The 21,980-nt window shown below is 37.6% G+C and overlaps 1 protein-coding gene across 1 annotated transcript in view; it reads right to left on the reverse strand.

Moving 5' to 3' along the window:
• Window positions 1-21,980, reverse strand: part of ascc3 (activating signal cointegrator 1 complex subunit 3) — a 295,431-nt gene that overhangs the window by 50,875 nt on the left and 222,576 nt on the right. Inside the window, exons 23-30 of the mRNA XM_051720604.1 lie at window positions 19,464-19,562; window positions 18,591-18,759; window positions 17,530-17,750; window positions 17,355-17,440; window positions 17,088-17,254; window positions 11,930-12,075; window positions 7,673-7,793; window positions 4,908-5,050 (exon numbers count right to left, since the gene is read on the reverse strand). Of these exons, the coding sequence (XP_051576564.1) occupies window positions 4,908-5,050; window positions 7,673-7,793; window positions 11,930-12,075; window positions 17,088-17,254; window positions 17,355-17,440; window positions 17,530-17,750; window positions 18,591-18,759; window positions 19,464-19,562 (1,152 nt within the window). The remainder of the gene's footprint in view (window positions 1-4,907; window positions 5,051-7,672; window positions 7,794-11,929; window positions 12,076-17,087; window positions 17,255-17,354; window positions 17,441-17,529; window positions 17,751-18,590; window positions 18,760-19,463; window positions 19,563-21,980) is intronic.

Below are 21,980 nucleotides of genomic sequence, written 5' to 3' on the forward strand. Positions count from 1 at the left end.
TGGTATAAAGAGCACCTATTGTGGTTTTTAAACGTGCCTAATTTTGTTTTAAAGGTCCCATACAATAGATTTACAAGCATTCAAGTTCAAAAAACACTTTCATTTGCTCATAATTTAAATTGCAGCATTACCTTTTTTTCCCAGTGTCAAAAACGACTCGTTCAATGATCCGATATAAAGGATTCATTCTAAACTCCTCCTTTCAGAGAGCTTACTCTGCTCTGAATGGTCAGATGTCCCAGTCTGTTGTGATTGGTCTACCACTTAGTGTAGTGTTTGAGGGTGGGTCAAAGCTGTTCGCGAGCAGCCAATGAAGACCAGAGGCAGGGTTTTTATTACCAAATTATGTAGGTTAGTACAGGAAGTAAGTCTGGAATTACTAACGACTCGTTTCAGGTGTTCAGAATCAGTTCTTTCTTTTGAGAGTCACTCAACTCCATTTGTTGTGCACTTTGATTTTTGAAACATTGTAAACTTTTTTTACATTCACAAACAGCTATATAACACTACATGAAAGGTAATATTTGAAAAACCATAATAGGTGCTCTTTAAAATGGAGTGGGAACTGAAGCAGTGTCAAGAAACGACAAGTAATTACGTGGACTCGCAGAACAGTGCATACAGTCATCCAAAATGAAATATGGCTTGAACACGCACTATACACTGTGCAGCATTTCATATCCACGTGAACACAACCACTGAAGCGCACCTGTGAAGTGGGCTTGATAAAGTCAGGTGAGGGATCATTTCAATATAAACAACGGTTCCATTCACTCCAAACACCACACAACATTACAACAAGTGCTATAAGTCAATAGACCAGTACTCTCAAAAATCTCTTTTCTGCCCTGCCAGCTAGACAAAAACGGTAATGCAGTAAACTAATTCTTCATGTTTCATCTTCTTATTCTGAATAAAACCTGTTTTGGGGTTTGTATAACACCTGTGTGCATCATATTGTAATTCGTTTGTCAAATGTGAGGATATCTCGTCTAAAAACAGATAGCTGCAAGTTTTTTAATAACCATAAGATACAATGCCATATTTCGGCAGGTTCTTGATCATAATCATATTTTGGAGTCAACAAAATTAATAGGCCTCTCAATTTTTTCATTTGCAGAAATGTGTGTCATAGCTTTTATTTCCTTTTATAATGTAATGCATTCAGCATAATCGCCTCTTCAATTCAAGTTTTTAATATCACAACAGGAAAACAGTTTTAATGTCAAATAAAAGCAGACTAAATGCATTAACTACGTAAAAACATTTTACAGCATTGTTTAATTAAATAATCCTGTTACATTTGGCAGTCCCAATAAAATGTAATACTGAGTGAAATCCAGGACAATGTGTAGCCTAGACTGATAAGAAATATCTTTAATATCTTTGTCACAAAACAAAACAATATCCTACTTCATAGTATTGTCATGCCAGTGTATCTTCATTTCTCCAAAACTGCACAGAACTACCATGTGTTCAATGCGAGGAGATGCGCTGTTCTTAAAGAGACAGTAAGCATGTTTTAAGAGATGCTTTCATTTAGTCGTTTAGCAGACATTTTATGTCACGAATGAGAAAGAGCCACAACATACATACAAATTATATTGAAATCAGTTATGTGCATTGTGCAAGTATAGGACACTTGATAATTTTAATTTTAGAGTTCTGTGTGTTTTGCGGTATTAATATTTAATTTTAAAATAATACAGTTTGATATATGCAATGTTTACTTTTGGCCCACTGCCCTCAATCAAGTCTGATTTTTGGCCCTTCATAGGAAAAATTTTGAACACCTCTGATTTAAACCAAGCTGCATAAACGGCTCGTTTGGAATTTGTGGAACTTGTGACGTCACAAGGAGCAAATCAATCTGCATATAACTACCTCTTCAGCAAGACATTAATGCCTATTTTTTTTTTTTTTACCTAAAAAAAATGTAGAAATGCTTTGAACGTTATCATGCATCTCGCACCGCTTTTAAAAGATGCAATGTCATGTTATAACTTTAAAAAGGATACCCCATTCTGTTTCGTCTTGCTGTTTGCTGTATTGTGCTGTTTTGAAGGCGTCCTGGACTGTTTTAACACCCATCTGTGCTAATATTAACTGTTGGTCTTTTGTAAACTTGCACTAGATCAGCATCTCTGCTTTGGCCTGTTGTAGCCGGTTGAAGCACCCCAACATCACCATGGATTGTATTACGTTTGTGTATTCAGAAGATTTTTTGCATGGACTGTATGTGGTTTTGTGCTCATATCAGCACGGATTGCTTGTGAATCAGTCACAATATGATTCAAGCTTTCACTGAAAGATGGGGCAGATAAATTGGACCATTAGTCCATAAAAAAATTTAAGTGACCAGTTCCATTCACAAATATTTCATATGTCTTGACTGTTTGATAGTTTATGGTGCTGCTTGAGTGAACAGTTTAATATGTTCAGATGAAATGTGTTTGGTGTATGTTGTGTGTAAACCCTGAAATGTAGTTTTAATTTTGTGTGGCATTTGTTCATTTTCTTCGGATTGTGTTGTAAATATGGCTGTATTGGAAGGGCTGCACAATGTTAGCCAATCATAACATTAAAGTCTTAAAGGGCCAGACAGCTTAAAATGAGCATTTCAGACAAAGGGCCAGAGGCAGAGTGGAAAATTATTATATATTACTAAATTATGACTGTTTTTGTGCAAATAAAATAAAAAATAAAAAAATAATAATAAAAATAATAAAAATGAATTAATAAATTAATAAAAAGATAATAAAATTATTTAAAATATATATATATATATAAAAGAGTATGTCATGGCCCCTTTAATTTCTGTGATTAATAGTTGACTGTTTAACACACACACACACAAAAAAAAAAAAGAAAATAATAATAATAATAATAATTCAGTATCCGTTTTTTTTTTTTTTTTCACTTCCTGAAACTTCACTCATTTTTTTTTACCCACTTCCTATGGCTAAAATTGCCATGTATTAATTTCCAGGTTGTACATGCTCAACTCGACTGCACATTCTAGCACAGAAACTGATTGTGTGGAGCAGTGCATGCTTATTCATTATGCGTAATGCATGTTCTGGGCATAATAAAGACAGGAGAAGATATACTGTACAGAGAATGGAGACTTAACCCGAATGTGTGGGAGAGATACAGGCAAGCTGCATCTGAACCAGTGTCAAAAGCAAAACCGAGTGTGAACGCGATAATTACAGCATCTTTATGCGTACAACATCCACTGATTTTATGGCATTGCTTGTATCAAACATTTATATCTGTAAAAATGTATCTAATTTAATTCTATCTGCAAAAAAACATATGATAATAATTAAAATTGTGACTAACCAATTTCTTGCAAGTTTTTTGAGACAACGTATAAGCAAATATGTACATGATTATGTTTTAATGTTTGTTTTAATGTACCATGATTAATCATGATTAATCGCAGAAAACTGTGCAATTAATTAGTTAAATATTTTAAATCGATTCACAGCCCTAATAATAGCTGTTGTTGTTAATATTACACAAAAATATATAACTTATTTTTGGGTTCCAAAAAATGATGATGAAAAGTGTGCTGAGACCTTATCATAAAGTAGACAAAAACAGGTACACAGTGAACAGATACAGTGTCAAGATGATGCAAATCCCTCTATGTTTCACTGTATTTTTGTCAATTTTTTTTATTTAGTCTGGTTATTTTAAAGATGACTCAAGTTTGAACGCCCACATTCAGGCATACACAAAAGATTCTTAATTTTTGGTGAGTGGTTTCGGTGTGAAAAAAAACAAAAAACATAATCGGAAATCTTATCACAGTGTGAATTTGACTAGATATAAAGGCCGTTCAGTTTCAAATTAAAATCTGGAATAGTTCACACAAAAATGAAAATTCTGTCATCATTAATAGCAACGCTGCTCAACACGTGTCCCTCGATATATCTTTTTGTGGCTGACATTATGCTGTTATCAACAACATATACTATATATATATATATACACACACACCCCAATCAGCCACAACATTAAAACCACCTGCCTAATATTGTGTAGGTCCCCCTCGTGCTGCCAAAACAGCGCCAACCTGCTATTTTTCTCACCACAATTGTACAGAGCAGTTATCTGAGTTACTGTAGACTTTGTCAGTTCAAACCAGTCTGGCCATTCTCTGTTGACCACTCTCATCAACAAGGCGTTTCCATCCACAGAACTGCTGAACACTGGATGTTTTTTGTTTTTGACAACATTCAGAGTAAATTCTTGTGTGTGAAAATCCCAGGAGATCAGCAGTTACAGAAATACTCAAACCAGCCCATCTGGCACCAACAATCATGCCACGCTCCAAATCACTGAGATCACATTTTTTTCCCCATTCTGATGGTTGATGTGAACATTAACTGAAGCTCCTGACCCGTATCTGCATGATTTTATGCACTGCACTGCTGCCACACGATTGGCTGGTTAGATCACATGGATGATATATATATATATATACCAAAAGTGTTTGACTAGTCTAAAGTGTCCATTTTCAAGGGGATTTACAGTAATTCTCTGTATCGCGGTATAGTTAGAGATGGTCTTTGCAACACAAATTAATTAAACAACAAAACAAAAATACATTTACTTGAGGAGTGAAAGGTCGCCTAGAGAAATCTAACAAAATTTAGTGAGGTTTATGCTTAAAAAAATATTTATATATTTGTCAATGTGGTATGAAAAATAAATCCTCTTTGAAATAAGTTTAGATTAGTTGCATTTGTTCGAAAACAAGATTTAATCTTATGCCATTGTGCAAGTAAATGTATCTGTTTTGGAAAACAAGTGAAAATACTGAGTAAGAAAATTATTTTTTTGCAGTGTGGAGTTTTGAAGTGTAATATCATTTGATTGAGGTGGTGACCTCTGACCTCTCTCTCATCCTGGTGCAGCCACTGTTTGGGGTCATCCTCTGTGGCCAGGAACGCGATGAGGTCCAGAGCCGTGAGGCGCGTCTGTCGCCGTGACGACACAAAGATGAGGACAGGCTTGGCGGGAGAGTGAGAGCGGATGGCTGCCGGACAGCGGAAACAGAGAGCAAAACATTAAGCTTATGAATTTTCATTACAATGTACTTGTATGAAAAGCCTATAGAAACAAAACAAAAAGCAAACATAGGATCCTAAAACGGGATAGAAGTCTGATTCTATTTTTACAGCTCTCACAGGAGCTCTCAAAAAAAATTGCGTATCTCTGTGTTTCCATCCAGCACTTTTATGAGATATCCCAAAATCAAGGTTAGTAATAAAATCACTAGGAGTTCGTATTTACAGACCAATCCCATTGTTTCAATTTAATGTATAATTGATATCATAGATTCATTGTTAGATTTGACAGATTAACACGAGCTTGTTCCTCCAAATACCACTTAAAGATAATATAGAAAAAAATTAGCCTTCAGGTTCAAAGCTAGCTAGCTTTGGGTACACTATTACTAGTAATACATCTAGTTATAATCATCAATTACAGTTACGACACAAAGCCATCATATATACAGACATTTTCTTATCTATACTATTATTATAATAACATACCTGTAATAAAAACAACTGTTAATTAAAAAGTGGATCTTTGTAGAAATATTAGCATTGAATTCTCTTTCCAATAAACACATTGTAGTGTCACGACCTTGAGCATAAAGGAACTGTACAACTGTCAACCCTGCTACTTTTTTTTAAAGTCATAGCTATATCCAAACATATGCAGCGGCAAGAAAAAGTATGTGAACCCTTTGGAATTAGCTGGTTTTCTGCATTAATTGGTCATAAAATGTGATCTCATCTTCATCAGAGTCACAAGTATAGACAAACACAATGTGCTTAAGCTAACAACACACAAACAATTATAATCTGTCATGTCTTTCTTGAACACATACTATTAAACATTCACAGTGCTGTAGAAAAAGTGAACCCTTGTATTTAATAACTGGTGGATCCTCCTTTGGCAGTAATAACCACAACCAAGCATTTCCGATAGCTGCGGATTAGTCCTGCACAATGTTTAGAAGGAATTTTGGACCATTCTTCATTACAGAACTGCTTCAGCTCAGCCATATTCTTAGGATGTCTGGTGTGAACGGCTCTCGAGGTCATTCCACAGCATCTCTATTGGGTTAAGGTCTGGGCTCTGACTGGGCCACTCCAAAAGGTGGATTTTTTTTTTTTTTAAGCAATTCTGTAGTGGATTTACTTCAATGTTTAGGGTCATTGTCCTGATGCATCACCCAACTTCTACTGAACTTCAGCTGGCACACAGCCACCCTGACATTATCCTGTAGGACATCTTGATAAACTTGGGACTTCACTTTTCCCTTGATGATGTCAAGCGGTCCAGGCCCTGAAGCAGCCCCAAATCATGATGCTCCCTCCACTGTACTTCACCGTTGGGATGATGTCTTCATGTTGGTATGCGGTGCCCTTTAATGCCTTACGTAGTGCTGCGTGTTCTTCTCAAACAATTCAACCTTAGTTTCATCAGTCCACAAAACATTTTCCAAGAAGCACTGTGGAGTGTCAAGGTGGTCTTTGACAAACTTCAGGCATACAGCAATGTTTTTGTTGGAAAGCAGCGGCTTCCTTCGTGGTGTCCTGCCATGGGCACCATGCATGTTTAATGTTTTCTGTATAGTAGACTTATGAACAGAGATGTTAACCAGTTCCAATGATTCCTTCAAGTCTTTAGCTGTCACTCTAAGGTTCTTTCTTTTTTTTGGTTTTTTACCTCATTGGGCATTCTTCAGTGTGCCCATTGAGTCATCGTGGCTGGACGGCCACTTCTAGGGAGAGTAGCTACAGTACTGAAGTCTCCATTTATGAACAATTTGCCTAAATGTGGACAGATGAATATATAAACTCTTCGAGATAACTTTGTAACCCTTTCCAGCTTTATGCAAAGCAACAATTCTTGATCATAAGTCTTCAGATACATATTTGTTTGTGAGGCATGGTCCACGTAAGCAGATACTTCTTGTGAATAGAAAACTTAAAATGTTGCTGTTTTTTATTAGTCAAATTAGCTCTAACCCACACATCTAATTTCGTTTCATTAACTGGATGCCAGGTTTGCCAACTCCTGACTCAAATTTACTTTTGTTGACGTCTTTAGCCTAGGGGTTTGCTTACTTTTTCAACAGCACTGTGAAGTTTTGATGGGATGTATTCAATAAAGACATGACAGATTATAATTGTTTGTGTGTTGTTAGCTTAAGCATATTGTGCTTTGTTTATACTTGTGTCTTTGATGAAGATGAGATCACATTTTATGAGCAATTAATGCAGAAAATCAGCTAATTCCAAAGGGTTCACCTACTTTTTCTTGCCAATGTCGTAAACATACAATTTAGCTTGAGATGACAGTGTGCAATTATTTACACAAAGACATTATTTGCCTGAATGTTTAAAATCACATTTTAGAAATGGAAAAGGCATCAATTTTGCCAATGGAAAAGGCACCTCATATGATCTCAACATGTTGGCTCCTTTTATTACACTCCTGATAGGACATGATTCTTCATCTCATGTAAGTGTACATTACTCTTCAGAAGTACCATTCATTGCTTTATATGTAAAATGTTATAATTAAGAAATAAATACTGAGTGCAGCTTTAATGTGTGTGCATGTTACTGTAGTTTCATACCCTGGAAGACTGGCTTGTTCATACTGGCCATTCGAGGACAGTAATGCTGCCCCGGGAAGCCCTGGATGTGAACCTCCAATGGAACCGGACGAACCGAGGGCCGAAAATTAAACAGTCCCACCTGAAAGACAGACAGTGAGAAAAATAAGGACAGGGCGACAAAACCGGGTAAGAAACACACGGCCAGAAAGTAAGTAGTAATGAAGAGATAGATGAAGAGCCCAGCTGGCCATGTGCCTGACAGAGTGGCCCATCTGGGCGTAATTACAGCCCGTCATTGTCCTCTTTCCCACCACCGCGCTCTCACAAAAGTGGCCCGGGGCCCGGGTGCGTGCGCGCACATACTTAAAGGGCTTGATAATGGATTGGGCAGCTAGGGGCGCGCTTCAATCCAAACAGCACACGTCAGATTTATGGAGACCTCCAACCCCCCTTTCCCCGTCTGTCTAGCAGAATGACATTTCAGCAATAGTAAAACAACGTTTACATAACCACCGCCACCCGTCCTGATGCAGACATGTCCGACTACAGCTCTAACATGCTGCTACACGACGGGAGAGGGATGGTGGTTATTTATAGCCCTGTGATTGCACGTATACGCACACACAAAGACATATACACGCACAAAAACTGACATCATACGGTTTGCTATCATTTCCATTGTGTAATGCGAACAGTATGAAAACGATGGTATTGTTAGTACTGTGTTACCGATAATATTGTAATTCTGCTCGTTTGACTTGCCAAGATGCTACAAAACATCTCTAATCATTATGACTGCAACTGTGGCATGTTTCCTCTGAAACAAGACCCATCAATTACATCCAAACCCAGAAACTGAACACAGCGTTTGGGGGCCAAGATTTCTGGGTTGATTTAAATTGCTTTAAATCATATGTAAATCATATCAAACCTGAGAAGAGACAAGAGCACTGAACCTGAACATATTATTTTGACCATCAATAACAGCTTATGGATGGTCTTCAAGAAGAAATTAGAATATCAAAAGTCTTTCCTCGCAGTGGTTCTCAAGTCTGCATAGTAGCAGACTGACCAGTAACCAGTCTTTTCCAGACAATTCTAGACAGACAGGATGGATTTTGAGCTTGGCTACATCAGTGATTCCCTCCGGGGGTGCGTGAGCATGTTCCAGGGGGTACGTGAAAAGAATTGGATTTTGCAATGTTCAACTTAAAAAATATATATATATATTAATCGCAACCTTCATTTGAATGATCTCGATATCCATTCTTAAAATCCCAAGATCAATCTTTTAATAAAACAGTTAAGCAGTTTGGTTTGACTCATCTGTTGTGTTCAAAGACAAGATCCACGTAATAGACCTTTTTCACAGACTGTGTTGACGCGTTTCCTCTTTATTTAGCAGTGTAAATCTAGCAAAATTTTATATGATCATTTTTGTAAATATTGTGTGCAAGTTTATAACATTATTCTTTGTGTTATATTATCCTGGTATTAGTTTTTAAAAATGAATTACCACAGCTGTGAGGGGGTTTCGATTACAGCTACTGAAAGAGTGACAGTAAATTTGGCATCTTCTCCCATCTGAATGTCTTATCCACCGCTCTATATTTATTCATTTTTTTCTTCTGGAAAGTCATTCAAACGGAATAGTGGACTTTTTCTTTTGCTCTTGGAATAAATGGGTAAGTGAAAATAATATCTGGTGTTGTCTCCCATTCACTCCAATTCACCGCTGTTGAAGTTTACCCATCAAACGTTTACTTCCGTGTTCCAAAACCCTGAGTGTGAAAAAGGTCTATCCATTTGTCATTGATAATGTCTCTTTAAATAATCCTTTCTGTTCTTTACAGTGAGTTCAAAAACAACAAAAATGTAAAATTATAGTAACGCAGCCAAGCGACTTCATTAATATTTGCTCAACCAAAACAAAACGCGTAACTGCTACTGATATAGATCAGTGGGAATTGTTGGTTTTCTTAAAGAGACAGTACTGTTTAGTGTTCATTCTACACATCAGTTTAAATAGTACAAACATGGAGGCCTATATATATATATATATATATATATATATATATACACACACACACACTTTATCCTACATGTTTATTGTTTTTACATGTAAATATACCATCTACCAAAATTATGAAAAACTAAATGATAAAATAAAATTGGTAATTATATAAGGTAATAATTGGTAATAATTAAGTCTGTACTAATTGTGCTTTTCATGGCTCATTTGGCCTGGTTTTGTTTTTGTTGTTGTTGAGAAATAAACGATTAATTATATTTCTATATAAATTATATACACTGATGAGCCACAACATTAAAACCACCTGCCTAATATTGTGTAGGTCCCCCTCGTGCCGCCAAAACAGCGCCAACCCGCATCTCAGAATAGCATTCTGAGATGATATTCTTCTCAACACAACTGTACAGAGTGGTTATCTGAGTTACTGTAGACTTTGTCATTTCAAACCAGTCTGGCCATTCTCTGTTGACCTCTCTCATCAACAAGGCATTTCTGTCTACAGAACTGCTGATCACTGGATGTTTTTTTTTTGTTTTTGGCACCATTCAGAGTAAATTCTAGAGACTGTTGTGTGTGAAAATCCCAGGAGATCAGCAGTTACAGAAATACACAAACCAGCTCATCTGGCACAAACAAACATCCATGCGATTATGTAATCAGCCAATCGTGTGGCAGCAGTGCATAAAATCATGCAGATACGGGTCAGGAGCTTCAGTTAATTTTCACATCAACCATCAGAATGGGGAAAAAAATGTGATCTCAGTGATTTGGAGTGTGGCATGATTGTTGGTGCCAGATGGGCTGGTTATTTCTGTAACTGCTGATCTCCTGGGATTTTCACACACAACAGTCTCTAGAATTTACTCCGAATGGTGCCAAAAACAAAAAACATCCAGTGTTCAGCAGTTCTGTGGACAGAAATGCCTTGTTGATGAGAGAGGTCAACAGAGAATGGCCAGACTGGTTTGAACTGACAAAGTCTACGGTAACTCAGATAACTGCTCTGTATAATTGTAGTGAGAAGAATATCATCTCAGAATGTTATTCTGAGATGTGGGTTGGTGCTGTTTTGGTGGCACGAGGGGGACCTACACAATAATAGGCAGGTGGGTTTAATGTTGCGGCTGATTGGTGTATATATACAGTATATATAAAGTGGCTATATTTATTATTTATGGGTGTTTATTCAACTTTGGGCATTTTTATGTCTCGGGGTTGATTTTTAATAAAACAGCTTTCAACTTTTTAATTTTTTTATATGAAGGACACATTAAAACTGACGTTGAAACTTTTTTTTTTTTTTTTTAACCAGGCTTTAACCATTTATTTTTGGTGCTTTTCAAATGCCTTTTATGTATAGATTTTACTGTTTTAGCCTTGCCTCAGACCTAGACATCCAATATTAAATTAAGAAAATCCATTATAAGAAATACAAATGATTACAGGTTTAAAACTATTATAATCTAAACAAAGACTGAAATACACAAACTATTTCAATATTTATTGTGGGAAAATGACTTCTATAAATAAAAAAATAACAAAATGTTGTCGGCTATCCCACAGTTGTGATGTCACTTCCACCACACCAATTTTGCCACTAATAAAGTTTTTCTTTTCTTTTCCAAAAGTTAGTGTACTTGTTTACAAGTCAAAAAAAAATAAAAATAAATAAAAGTCAGTAAAGACCATGCTTGAGATGAAATATGAGACAAGCAATGTTTGGAGAAAACTTCATTTCCAATCAAGCTGTAATTTTGTAAAGTGTGAAAACTGTATTTAATTGTGTGCATTAAGAATACATAAAATGCTAGCTATTAGCCTTAGCAAGACAAAAGAGTCGGCCATTTTATTTCAAAAACATTAAAAATGTCATTTCCATCAGTGTCTATGCAACAAAATACAGAATTTAAGATGTGCTGGAAATGACATTGTAATTGGAATATTCATGACAAAAATGACATAAATCTCCTGTGATGCATGGCCATTCGCTGTTAGACAAACAAAAAAAAATTCACTAGAAATTCACAGTGCTAAAAGTGCCCAAAGCTGAAGAAACAACCTTGACTGTATGTTTGAATTGGACTGCTAAATTTGCATATCAACTGTAATCACACCGTAATCCTTCCTAAATGTTATATTGTGGTGTGTGTGTTTTTAGAAGGATGTGTAGGCTGATTTTGGTAAACAGTGTTGATGGAGGTGAGCTAACAGGGGCAGGTTGTGTATTTCAGTGGGTTTCTGACCTGTCCGATGCCCAGCCAGTCTGCTAGATCCCGGGCATTAGCCAGCGCTGTAGACAGTCCAACCACTCTCACTGTTTTAGAGGTGTGCGATGAGATAAAGTTGGTTCTGGACACAATGACCTCTAGAACCGGCCCTCTGTCCTCACCTGTGAACACACACAGTCATTGTACCTGACATTACACAAGTTAGTCAACAGTTGTACAACCTGTGTTATTTATCATTCTTTTATGCAATTAAGTTACATGCAGGGATGTCAAAAGTATCAGTATTTCAGTACCAAGTTGATACCTACATAAAAAAAAATAATTAACAATACAGATTGTTTCTACAGTATTGGTAATATTGACTTAATTTAGTGCACACGTGGCAAAAACATGACTCCTACTATGGAAAAGCTCATGCATATTCATTTGGTCATGCTCACATTGCTTCATACCCTTCCTGGGGTATCCAATCACATTACGTAATTAATATTCACAAGCCAAGCCCATAACATATTACAATTCATTAATTTGCATGTCAAGCACTACATATTGACATACTTGGGGTTAAGAGCTACATGCCATTGTTTTAATTTAATAATGATGCAATTAAAAAAATAAGCATTTTAGTATTTGTTGTGGTATCGAAATTGGTCACAAGAATCGTCACATTTCACTGATACTGGCATCAGCTACAGAAATTGACCCTAGTTTTACACTGCACAAACAAGCACTTATGAAGAATTTGGACAAAACAATTCAACTTAACAGGAACAGTTCATTGATACTGAAATACGCAGTCCTGAAAAGTGTGTAAGAGGACATTTCTACATGACAACATAATAGTGTTCAAAAACACTTTTGAATTAGTTTAGCAGTGCCTATAGGGGTATTAGAATTGTTCTCCCAATACACAGGGGTAAATTCACTAAACAGATGAACCACTTTTGTCTTATTCACTTAACACACTCACAATAATTTTAACCAGGTGCAATCTGTGCTAACAGTGCACCAGGAAATTACGTCATTAAGTGCTTTTTCACCACTGGCCTGGACGGTTCTAAGCACGCTGAGTAATGGTTCCAGTAGAATTTCCACTTGATCACGGTTCGCTATGGTACAATTAAAAACTGTTCCCAGCACAGATTTCTTAGCACAGTAGCTAACCGTCCTCAGGACTGAGAACCATTCTTGTGGAACACCTGTAGTGATGTGTCCACTCACGATTATGCACTTGCACAGGCAGTCCATTCCAATCCTGAATTTGCAGCACCACAATGAAGAAGAAGAAGAAGAAAAAAAAAAGTAACCACGTCAACAATTCTGGATCGTTACGGAACGTTACAGTTCTGCAACGAGAACCATTCGGTCCGATGGTGGAAAAGTGCCTAATGTCATTCATTTTTCCTGCCGCAAATGATGTTGTGCCACTGGAAAGCAGTTGGTAAACAATCTTATTTCCAAGAAATATCTGTATATGGTCTAGTGATCATGAAAGCAGTAATTTATCAAATGTTGATCAAATGATTGAGCGTTATAACCAGGCATTTTTCCAGATGTAAAGTGTAGTCAATAGCATTTTAAGGAGCCGATTCAGATGCCTGCATCAGAGTTGGACTGATCCTCTACAATCCCAATAAAGTGCACTAGATCATGGTAGTCTGCTGCATTCTACAACTAAACACTCAAAACTCGAGGTGGGTAAAAATATAGATTTTCTGATGCATTGAAATCTTAATTTGAACAATCTCGATATCGATTCGTAAATCCCAAGATGGATCTTTTACTCTATGCGCAACCCTCTACACAACAGGCCTCATTCTTGAAATACTAGCAGAACAACATTTTGTTTAAATCATTCGTAAAGCCATTCTGACGTAAACTGTTGGATTCAAGAAAGTTTTGGTATTTTCAAAATGTTCGTTGGTACGAACGAAATGTACTCCCGACCACATGTAAATCATGCGTAAAACATCCAAACGTGTTGTGTTTTTTCAGGCAAACTGTCATCATTGCGTTTTGATATAAGTGAAATTAAATAAGTAATGAAAACATTAACTAATAATTAAATGAGTGATAATAACCTTAAAAAAATAACAAATTAGTAAAAAAAAAAAAAAAAGCAAAAAGGGAAATGGAAAATGCACAAAGCAGTCACGCTCTGGTTTCAGGAGGTTAAACCATAGCCTACACTTATTTAGAAATGTTTCTTTACTGCTTGAATTTATTTTTTTTTAAAGTATCATTTTTCCCCAACTCTGCTTATTGTTTTTCCAGCAGAAATGCTTGATTTTTCTCAAAAAAATTAATGCTCTCTAACGTGACTGGTTAGGCAGTTTTTTTTTTATTTAATATGAGCTCTATAATTTAGGTTTAATAATTTAATAGGCATCAATAAATCATGTTCAGTTGATAACATATGGTCAATGCTAATGCTGTTAAATCTATAAATAAACACATGTGGACAGGTGTGTACACTATACAATGGGGAAAAATAGAAAAAGCCTGCCCACACTGTCAATCTTTTGGCCAAAGTCCTTATTAAGGCATTCTATTAATTTCTCTGAAGATTCTGATACTATCATGATCTACACAAATGATGCTGGCGATGCGCTGTGAACTGAACTGAACCAGAGAAGGTTAATGGTGGTGGACATTCTCCTAGCGGCATGAACTGAAATTTTTTTACACTCATGTCAAACCATTTTGATTGACTTCTTGAAATGTTTGATTCACAAAAGAGCCTCCGATGACAGCAAACACAAGCAATGACCGGAAGTGCTCTCTGTCTTTCAGACACTGTTGTGTTTGCTAAATCAAAGTTTTACGACATGAATGTACTTCATTCAGAAAAACGATTTAATTACTGTTCTGCATAGATGTTAACAGCATTTACTAATGAGTCTGGTGCCTTCGTTATATGCTGTTTTTATGGGCGTGGATTATGATAATTGTGAATGAATATGCCCAATTTACGAATGTTTGGAACTCACTAACATGCGTACGTTTTACTAACAAATCTGGGGAGTACAAAGTGTTTGTGAATCCGGCGGAAAGTTTTCGGGAAGGTCCATTTTACATACAAATTACTCTGAAATAACTCATATATTTACAAAAGTTTCATGAATGAGGCCCAATGTGAGGAAATCACTCGCATTTGCTACCAAATTTTGCACTAAGCGATTAAAAAAGTATATGATTAGCCACTGACTGATAAATGTTCAGATTTCACTCACCAGTGATTATGTAGTATAGTGGGGAAAAATTTCCGCACCGAGATCTGTTCACTGTGTGTTGAGAGTAAAAATTTGGTTTGACTCATTCCAATGAGTGTCCAAAGATGTGATCCATGCAATCCATTTGTCATTGAATAATATCTTTCTAATATCCTTTCTGTTCTTTATAGTCAGTTGTTGATCAAAAACAACAACAAATAAACATTTAATTCTAATCACACATAGTACGGATGAGGTAAAAAGTCAATTGAGTCCTTTCTTGTAAATATACGCTAATTTACAGAAGATCTTTACAGAATAGCCGGTTTTCTTAAACAGACAGTACCGTAGGGGGCCTGGGTAGCTCAGTGGTAAAAGACGCTGGCTACCACCCCTGGAGTTCGCTAGTTCGAATCCCAGGGCGTGCTGAGTGACTCCAGCCAGGTCTCCTAAGCAACCAAATTGGCCCGGTTGCTAGGGAGGGTAGAGTCACATGGGGTAACCTCCTCGTGGTCGCTATAATGTGGTTCGTTCTCGGTGGGGCGCGTGGTGAGTTGAGCGCGGATGCCGCGGTGGATGGCGTGAAGCCTCCACACGCGCTATGTCTCCGTGGCAACGCGCTCAACAAGCCATGTGATAAGATGCGCGGGTTGATGGTCTCAGACATGGAGGCAACTGGGATTCATCCTCTGCCACCCGGATTGAGGCGAATCACTACGTGACCACGAGGACTTAAAACAAAAGCGCACTGGGATTTGGCCATTCCAAATTGGGTGAAAAAGGGGAAAAATCCAAAAAAAGGGACAGTAGCGGTTTTGTTCATTTTTAAAAAGCTAAAGTGTGACCAAAATGATGAAAACTAATAAAACATTATTAGTCAAATGAATATGTCTGTAAAATACCAAGTTAGAAAGTCCCCTGAATAATTAACAGCATTAACTGGGAGAGAATTTCTTTCATATGTAATCAAAATGGACATAATAACTGATACCCATATGAATCGAAAGCTTGTGAATTGGAATCGAATCAGGAAATCTGAATCAATACCCAATCCTACTCAAAACCGACCAATTCCAGCATGCAAATTGTGCTGTTACCTGATTTGCATGGTTCTTTAGTAACATTGGTTGCTAAACCAATGCAAACGGTGTGTGCAAATAAATGACACTATCAGCAACTTCAATTCATTCTTTGTGAATTCCCCCTAAAATGTTTATTTTAAATTGACAAGGCTGTATACGTACTGTAGAATTGATACAATGAGGAACTAACACTTGGATGAAATCAACCAGTCAGCCTGGTTTACACAGCACTGTGCAAAAGTCTTAGGCACATAAGATGCTTCACAAAAACTTTTGTCTTAAGATGGTTATTTATATCTTCAGCTTTAGTGTGTCAATAGGAAATATACATTTTAGTCTCCCAAACATTCCTTCTGCAAATAGAATAGAAGAACAGGGAGCCCTGCAACAGATGGCATGGCCCCCATAAAACCCCCCCACTGAACATCGAGTCAGTCTGAGATTACATAAAGAGACAGACTAAAAAGACAGAAGAACTGTGGTGAATTCTCCAAGAAGCTTGGAACATCCTATCTGCCAACAACCAAGAAAAACTGTGTCCAGGTGTACCTAGGAGAATTGGTGCTGTTTTGAAGGCAAAGGTGGTCACACCAAATACTGATGTAGCTTTTTTTTTATGTTTACTGGACTTTTTATGACGTTAATTGATAAATGAAACATACTGATGGTGTTATTTTTGAAGACATCCTCACTATGCAAAATTTTTCACAAGTGCCTAAAACTTTTGCACAGTACTGTACTGTACAAGCAATTCATTTTTAGTGTTTTCCAACACAGAGTTCAGGACTTATGTTTCCAGGAAGAACTGAAGCATTAGGTCCTTGACAATAATATACTGATTGTAGAGACATTAGCGTGTATGTAAGTTCAACCATTTACCCAAAAGATGGATCTCATCGATGATGAGAATAGCCACTTTCTGCACATAGCTGCGGTTCTGCCAGCTGCGGCTGATTCCATCCCATTTTTCTGGTGTAGTGACGATCAGATCGGCCTGCGCTATTGCCCGCATGTCTGGAGTCACGTCACCTGTTAACTCAACCACCCTAGAGAGAGCGAGAAAGAGGGAGTATGGTAATGAGCAAATAAAGGTCAGGGTATCATAACAGATACATATTTGCCAGAGGAATCTATAAACACACTCACTTCCTCCCAAGCTTCTCCTCTATTCTGATCTTCCAGTCTTCAATCCTCTCTCTGACCAAAGCTTTCAGAGGAGCAATGTACACCACCTACACACAAACACACCAGTTGAATAATCGGTGCAACCCTTAGCCACAAGAACTAAAACTAAACCCTAGCAGGTGGCAGAGGTTCAGACCTTTGAGGTGGGGTACTTGTTGAAGACTCTGAACATGGCCATCTCTGCAGCAATGGTTTTGCCGGAGCCGGTGGGCGCTCCCAGCAAGACGTTGGTGTCGGTGTGGTAGAGCGTGTGGAAGATTTGTGTTTGAATGGGATTAAAGTGCGTGAACTTGTACAGACTCTCATACTCTCTGTTTCCCAGCGCGGTCACAGGCAACGGCTGAAGATCCAATAGCTCTGGAACCAAACAAATGAAAATAACCAAAACAAGCCCTAGTAGATCAGGAACGGTTTCTTAGAGTGACGTCTGTAAAAGAACATTTACATGGCTCCTCTGTGATTAAAATTATGTGATGTTCTGTACTCACAAGCTCAAGTTACATGTCAACTCCTAATGAGATTTAAGTTGGGTGGGTACAGACAAAAGTAACATACAAAAGGTTTTCACACTTCTTCAAAAATAAACATTGAGTATGTATGGTTGACCTAAGGGAGAAAAAAAAAAAAAAAAAAAAAAAAAAAAAAGACTATATTTTGAATATGCAAATCTGCCCAAACTGAATTTTGTTAACATCTAGTACAATAGCATGACTTAACTGCTAAGTTAACAGACATAAACTAAAAGCCACAAAACTCTGGTTTTAAAAGATATTGCTCTCTGATCAACAAAGTATTTGCAAGGAGGGTTGTTGACATTTGAAAGTCAGCTGGCATATACTGTATGTATGTGTGTACGTGTGTGTGTGTGAGTGTGGGCAGGTTTAAGTGGTTTATGAGGACATTTTTTAGGTTACAAACTGGTAATTACAAGGGTATTATGCTATAAATGTGGTTTATGAGGACATGTCTAGTGTCCCTATAATTCACATACTAAAGGATGTTTTATTTAAAATGTAAAAATGCAGAAAGTTTTTTGTGAGGGTTAGGTTTAGGGGTGGGGTTAGGGTTAGGGAATATAATCTATAGTTCATACAGTATAAAAATCATTATGTCTATGGAGAGTTCTCATAAGGATAGCCGCATCAACATGTGATCAACAAAGTATCTGAAAGGTGCGTGTGTGTATAGCGGCCTCACCTGTGTGTGGTGGGTGTCTCTCGGGCAAAATGAGATGTTGGAAGTTGATGATACAGACAGCCTCAGAGCCCAGCCAGCGGTCAGACACAGCTCTGATGTAATACTGAGAGGGCATGGGCTCGAAGATGGGTATGGTGAAGACTACCTGTTGGGGCTCTCCACTCACCACCTGACCACATCACAGAGACACTGACCATAACAAAACTTCACGATCTTCAGCTTATTATTTCCATCTTAAAGCTGAAGTGTGTAACTTTATTGGTGTTAAAATACTTTCTCACAGCAACACTGGCTCAACCAATGGAGTGAGTTTGGGGCAGGGCTATCTGTTTGATCAACCAATGGAAGTCATATAAGGGAAGCAGTTAAAAATAAAATTTGCAATTCCGTTTGGTGGCGCAAAAATTACACACTTCATCTTTAGAGCCTTTTTGTTGTTGTTGTTGTTGTTAAATTTAAAGGGTGAGTTATGTCATTTGTAAGCTACTTGCGACACCAAACAAAAATAAAATAATGACTAATGCTAATAAAAACCAAAAAATAACTATTTCCAGATGAACTATTTCCTGCCCCCCCCCCCCCCCCCAACCCTCTTCTGTTGTTTGGACAAACAGACAGTCCCTCCCAAAACTCAAATAGCTCCAATGAACAGTAGTTATTCTTCGATAGTGGCTTGCAATGTAGCCAACTACAGTTTTAAAAGGGTATATTTAAATTATAGTTTGTTATAGCAATGTTTTGAAAGCGTCACAGATTACACTCAGGTCTAATAGTTTACACTTGTTTACACTCTAGTTTTAAATATTGATACTATTCAGAATGTAAAGCCGCACATGTCTTCATGCAGTGCTCTGGTGCTGAGAATATCTTCACCTGTTTCTTCTGGAGGAGGAAGTACTCAGAGTGGTAGATGTGGTCATTGATCGGATCCTCCACCCACAGCCACCAGGGCTCTCCAACTGAACCATGGACCTGTGTAATAACCACACGTCTAGTGTCAAAACAGTGGTACTGTGAGGATATGAAGAACTACATTTAATACTTCAAATGCATGTCCATTTAAGATCTGCATTTTTTTGGTTGAATCACCACAAAAACAACATTTACCTCAATGAAAGTGGACCTTACTGTGTCCATGGCCAACCTCACATTGTGTACAGTGGAGAATTTATATATTAACATGTATTAATAATTATCAGTAAAGCCAAGAAGACAAAACCAATTAAGAGAACTAATAAGCCAAATAACATTCTAAACTGAAATAAAACTTGAGCGAGAATGCAAAACACAAAGCACGCAAAATTTCTCTCCCTTCACAACTGGCACAACAGTTTAATAATTTTTTTACTTTTTTGTATTAAATAAACCAAAGATATCACATACTTCAGTGCATCTTGATTATTAGGATTTATTATGAATATACTAATTTACAAGTTCAACAACATAACAGCAAGCACTCCAATGTAACGCAGCTGTGCAAAGACGGTGCTCTAAAGTGAGCTAAGATATTTTACAAATGCACCTTGCTTTGAATCCACCGTCCTCATTTCCTGTCCTTTTCATTCTTTTGAAGGGAAGAAATGACTATTGGAAGGAAGGATGGAAAAGAAAAAAGAAAGGTAGGACAGTAGGAAGGATGGATGGAAGGAGGGACAGAAAGGAAAAAACAAAGGAAGGATGGAAGGAACAAAGAAAGGAAGGATGGAAAGATGATGATGATTTATTTATTTATTTTTCTCCCCAATTTGGAATGCCCAATTCCCAATACACTCTAAGTCCTCGTGGTAGTGTAGTGACTTGCCTCAATCCAGGTGGCGGAGGACGAATCTCAGTTGCCTCCGCATCTGAGACCATCAATCCACGCATCTTATTACATGGCTTGTTGAGCGCGTTACCGCGGAGACATAGCTCGTGTGGAGGCTTCACACTATTCTCCGCGGCATCCACGCACAAATCACCAAGCACCCCACGGAGAACGAACCACATTATAACCACCACGAGGAGGTTAACCCATGTGACTCTACCCTCCCTAGCAATCGGGCCAATTTGGTTGCTTAGGAGACCTTACTCACGACTCCAGGGGTGGTAGTCAGCGTCAATACTCGCTGAGCTACCCAGGCCTCAAGAAGACGATTCTTAAAATGTCTTTGGAGTATGCCATGGCCACATCATGATTTGGAAAAAAAAACAGATTCCTTCATTCTGTGGGTAAACTAATTGCTCAAAGCATATTGATTGATCTGGTATTGACACACACTATGAAGCCTCGAGCCACTGAAGTGTGCAAATGTGCAGCACACAGATCCTTCAAAGATGTAATCTCTTTGAGGACATATTTGGAAAAGTAGGAACTGTGTTACCCATTATAATGGTGATTTTGATGACATTGATCCTATGGCAATGCTTGATAAACCTCTTGCGTTCATTAATCGTTAAAACTGTGCACTCTATAACTACCCCTGAAAGTCAGTATGTTATGATGGTAAGAAATGGGAAGGATGACGGAAAATGCACTAAGTGGGCTTCAGAATATGGTTTTATTGTGGAAGATAGTTGGAGTAAGGATAGGGTTTAGGGAGTTGGTAAAAGAAATGATTAAATGAAGCGTGCATAGACAGGTGATCATTTCATGATCAAAGGAGGGCAATATGGAAGTATGTGTGTATGTGTATAGAATACACAATCAGCAATGTGCTGAGAAAAAAACACAGATAAGGTGGACTGAGTACAGGACAGAGAAAGAGATGGGAGGGGGTGAAGCATAAAACTTTTAATTTAGCCTTGAAGTTTAACAAATATGGAACAAACACTCTCTTCTAAACTTTTCCACTGCATCGCCTTACACCTAACCACCCAATAAGAGAATGAGTTTGTTCTGACCAATTATATTCTGCCACAAGCATTTTACTGATGTTAGATAACAAAATAATAATGTTTTGTGCCCTTTGTCTTGTTGACACTTCTGTTGTGAACTCTCCCTGCTACAATTACATTCTGGAAAAGAGAACATTTGACTCCAAGCATCATTCTAAGAAATTATTTCAAAGATGGAAAGGAAGGTAGGTAGGTAGGAAGGAAGGAAGGACGGACAGAAGGAAAGAAAAGAGGGTAGGACAGAAAGGGAAAAAATGAAGAATGGACAGAAGGAAGGGAGGATGGAAAGGAAAGAAAATTTTAAGGAAGGATGGAACTGAAGGAAGAAAACATGGAAATGAAGGGTGGAAGAAAGGAAGGAAGGAAGGACATGGGGAAAGAATGAATAACAGAAGGAAGGAAAGACATGAAGGTAGGATGTAAGAAAAAAGGAAAGAATGAAGGACAGAAGGAAGCAAGGACAAAAAGGAAGGACAGAAAAAAGGAAGGAAAGGAAGAAAGGGAAGAATTAGGAAG

Source organism: Myxocyprinus asiaticus, chromosome 16 (assembly GCF_019703515.2).
Source record: "Myxocyprinus asiaticus isolate MX2 ecotype Aquarium Trade chromosome 16, UBuf_Myxa_2, whole genome shotgun sequence".
NCBI lineage: Eukaryota > Metazoa > Chordata > Actinopteri > Cypriniformes > Catostomidae > Myxocyprinus > Myxocyprinus asiaticus.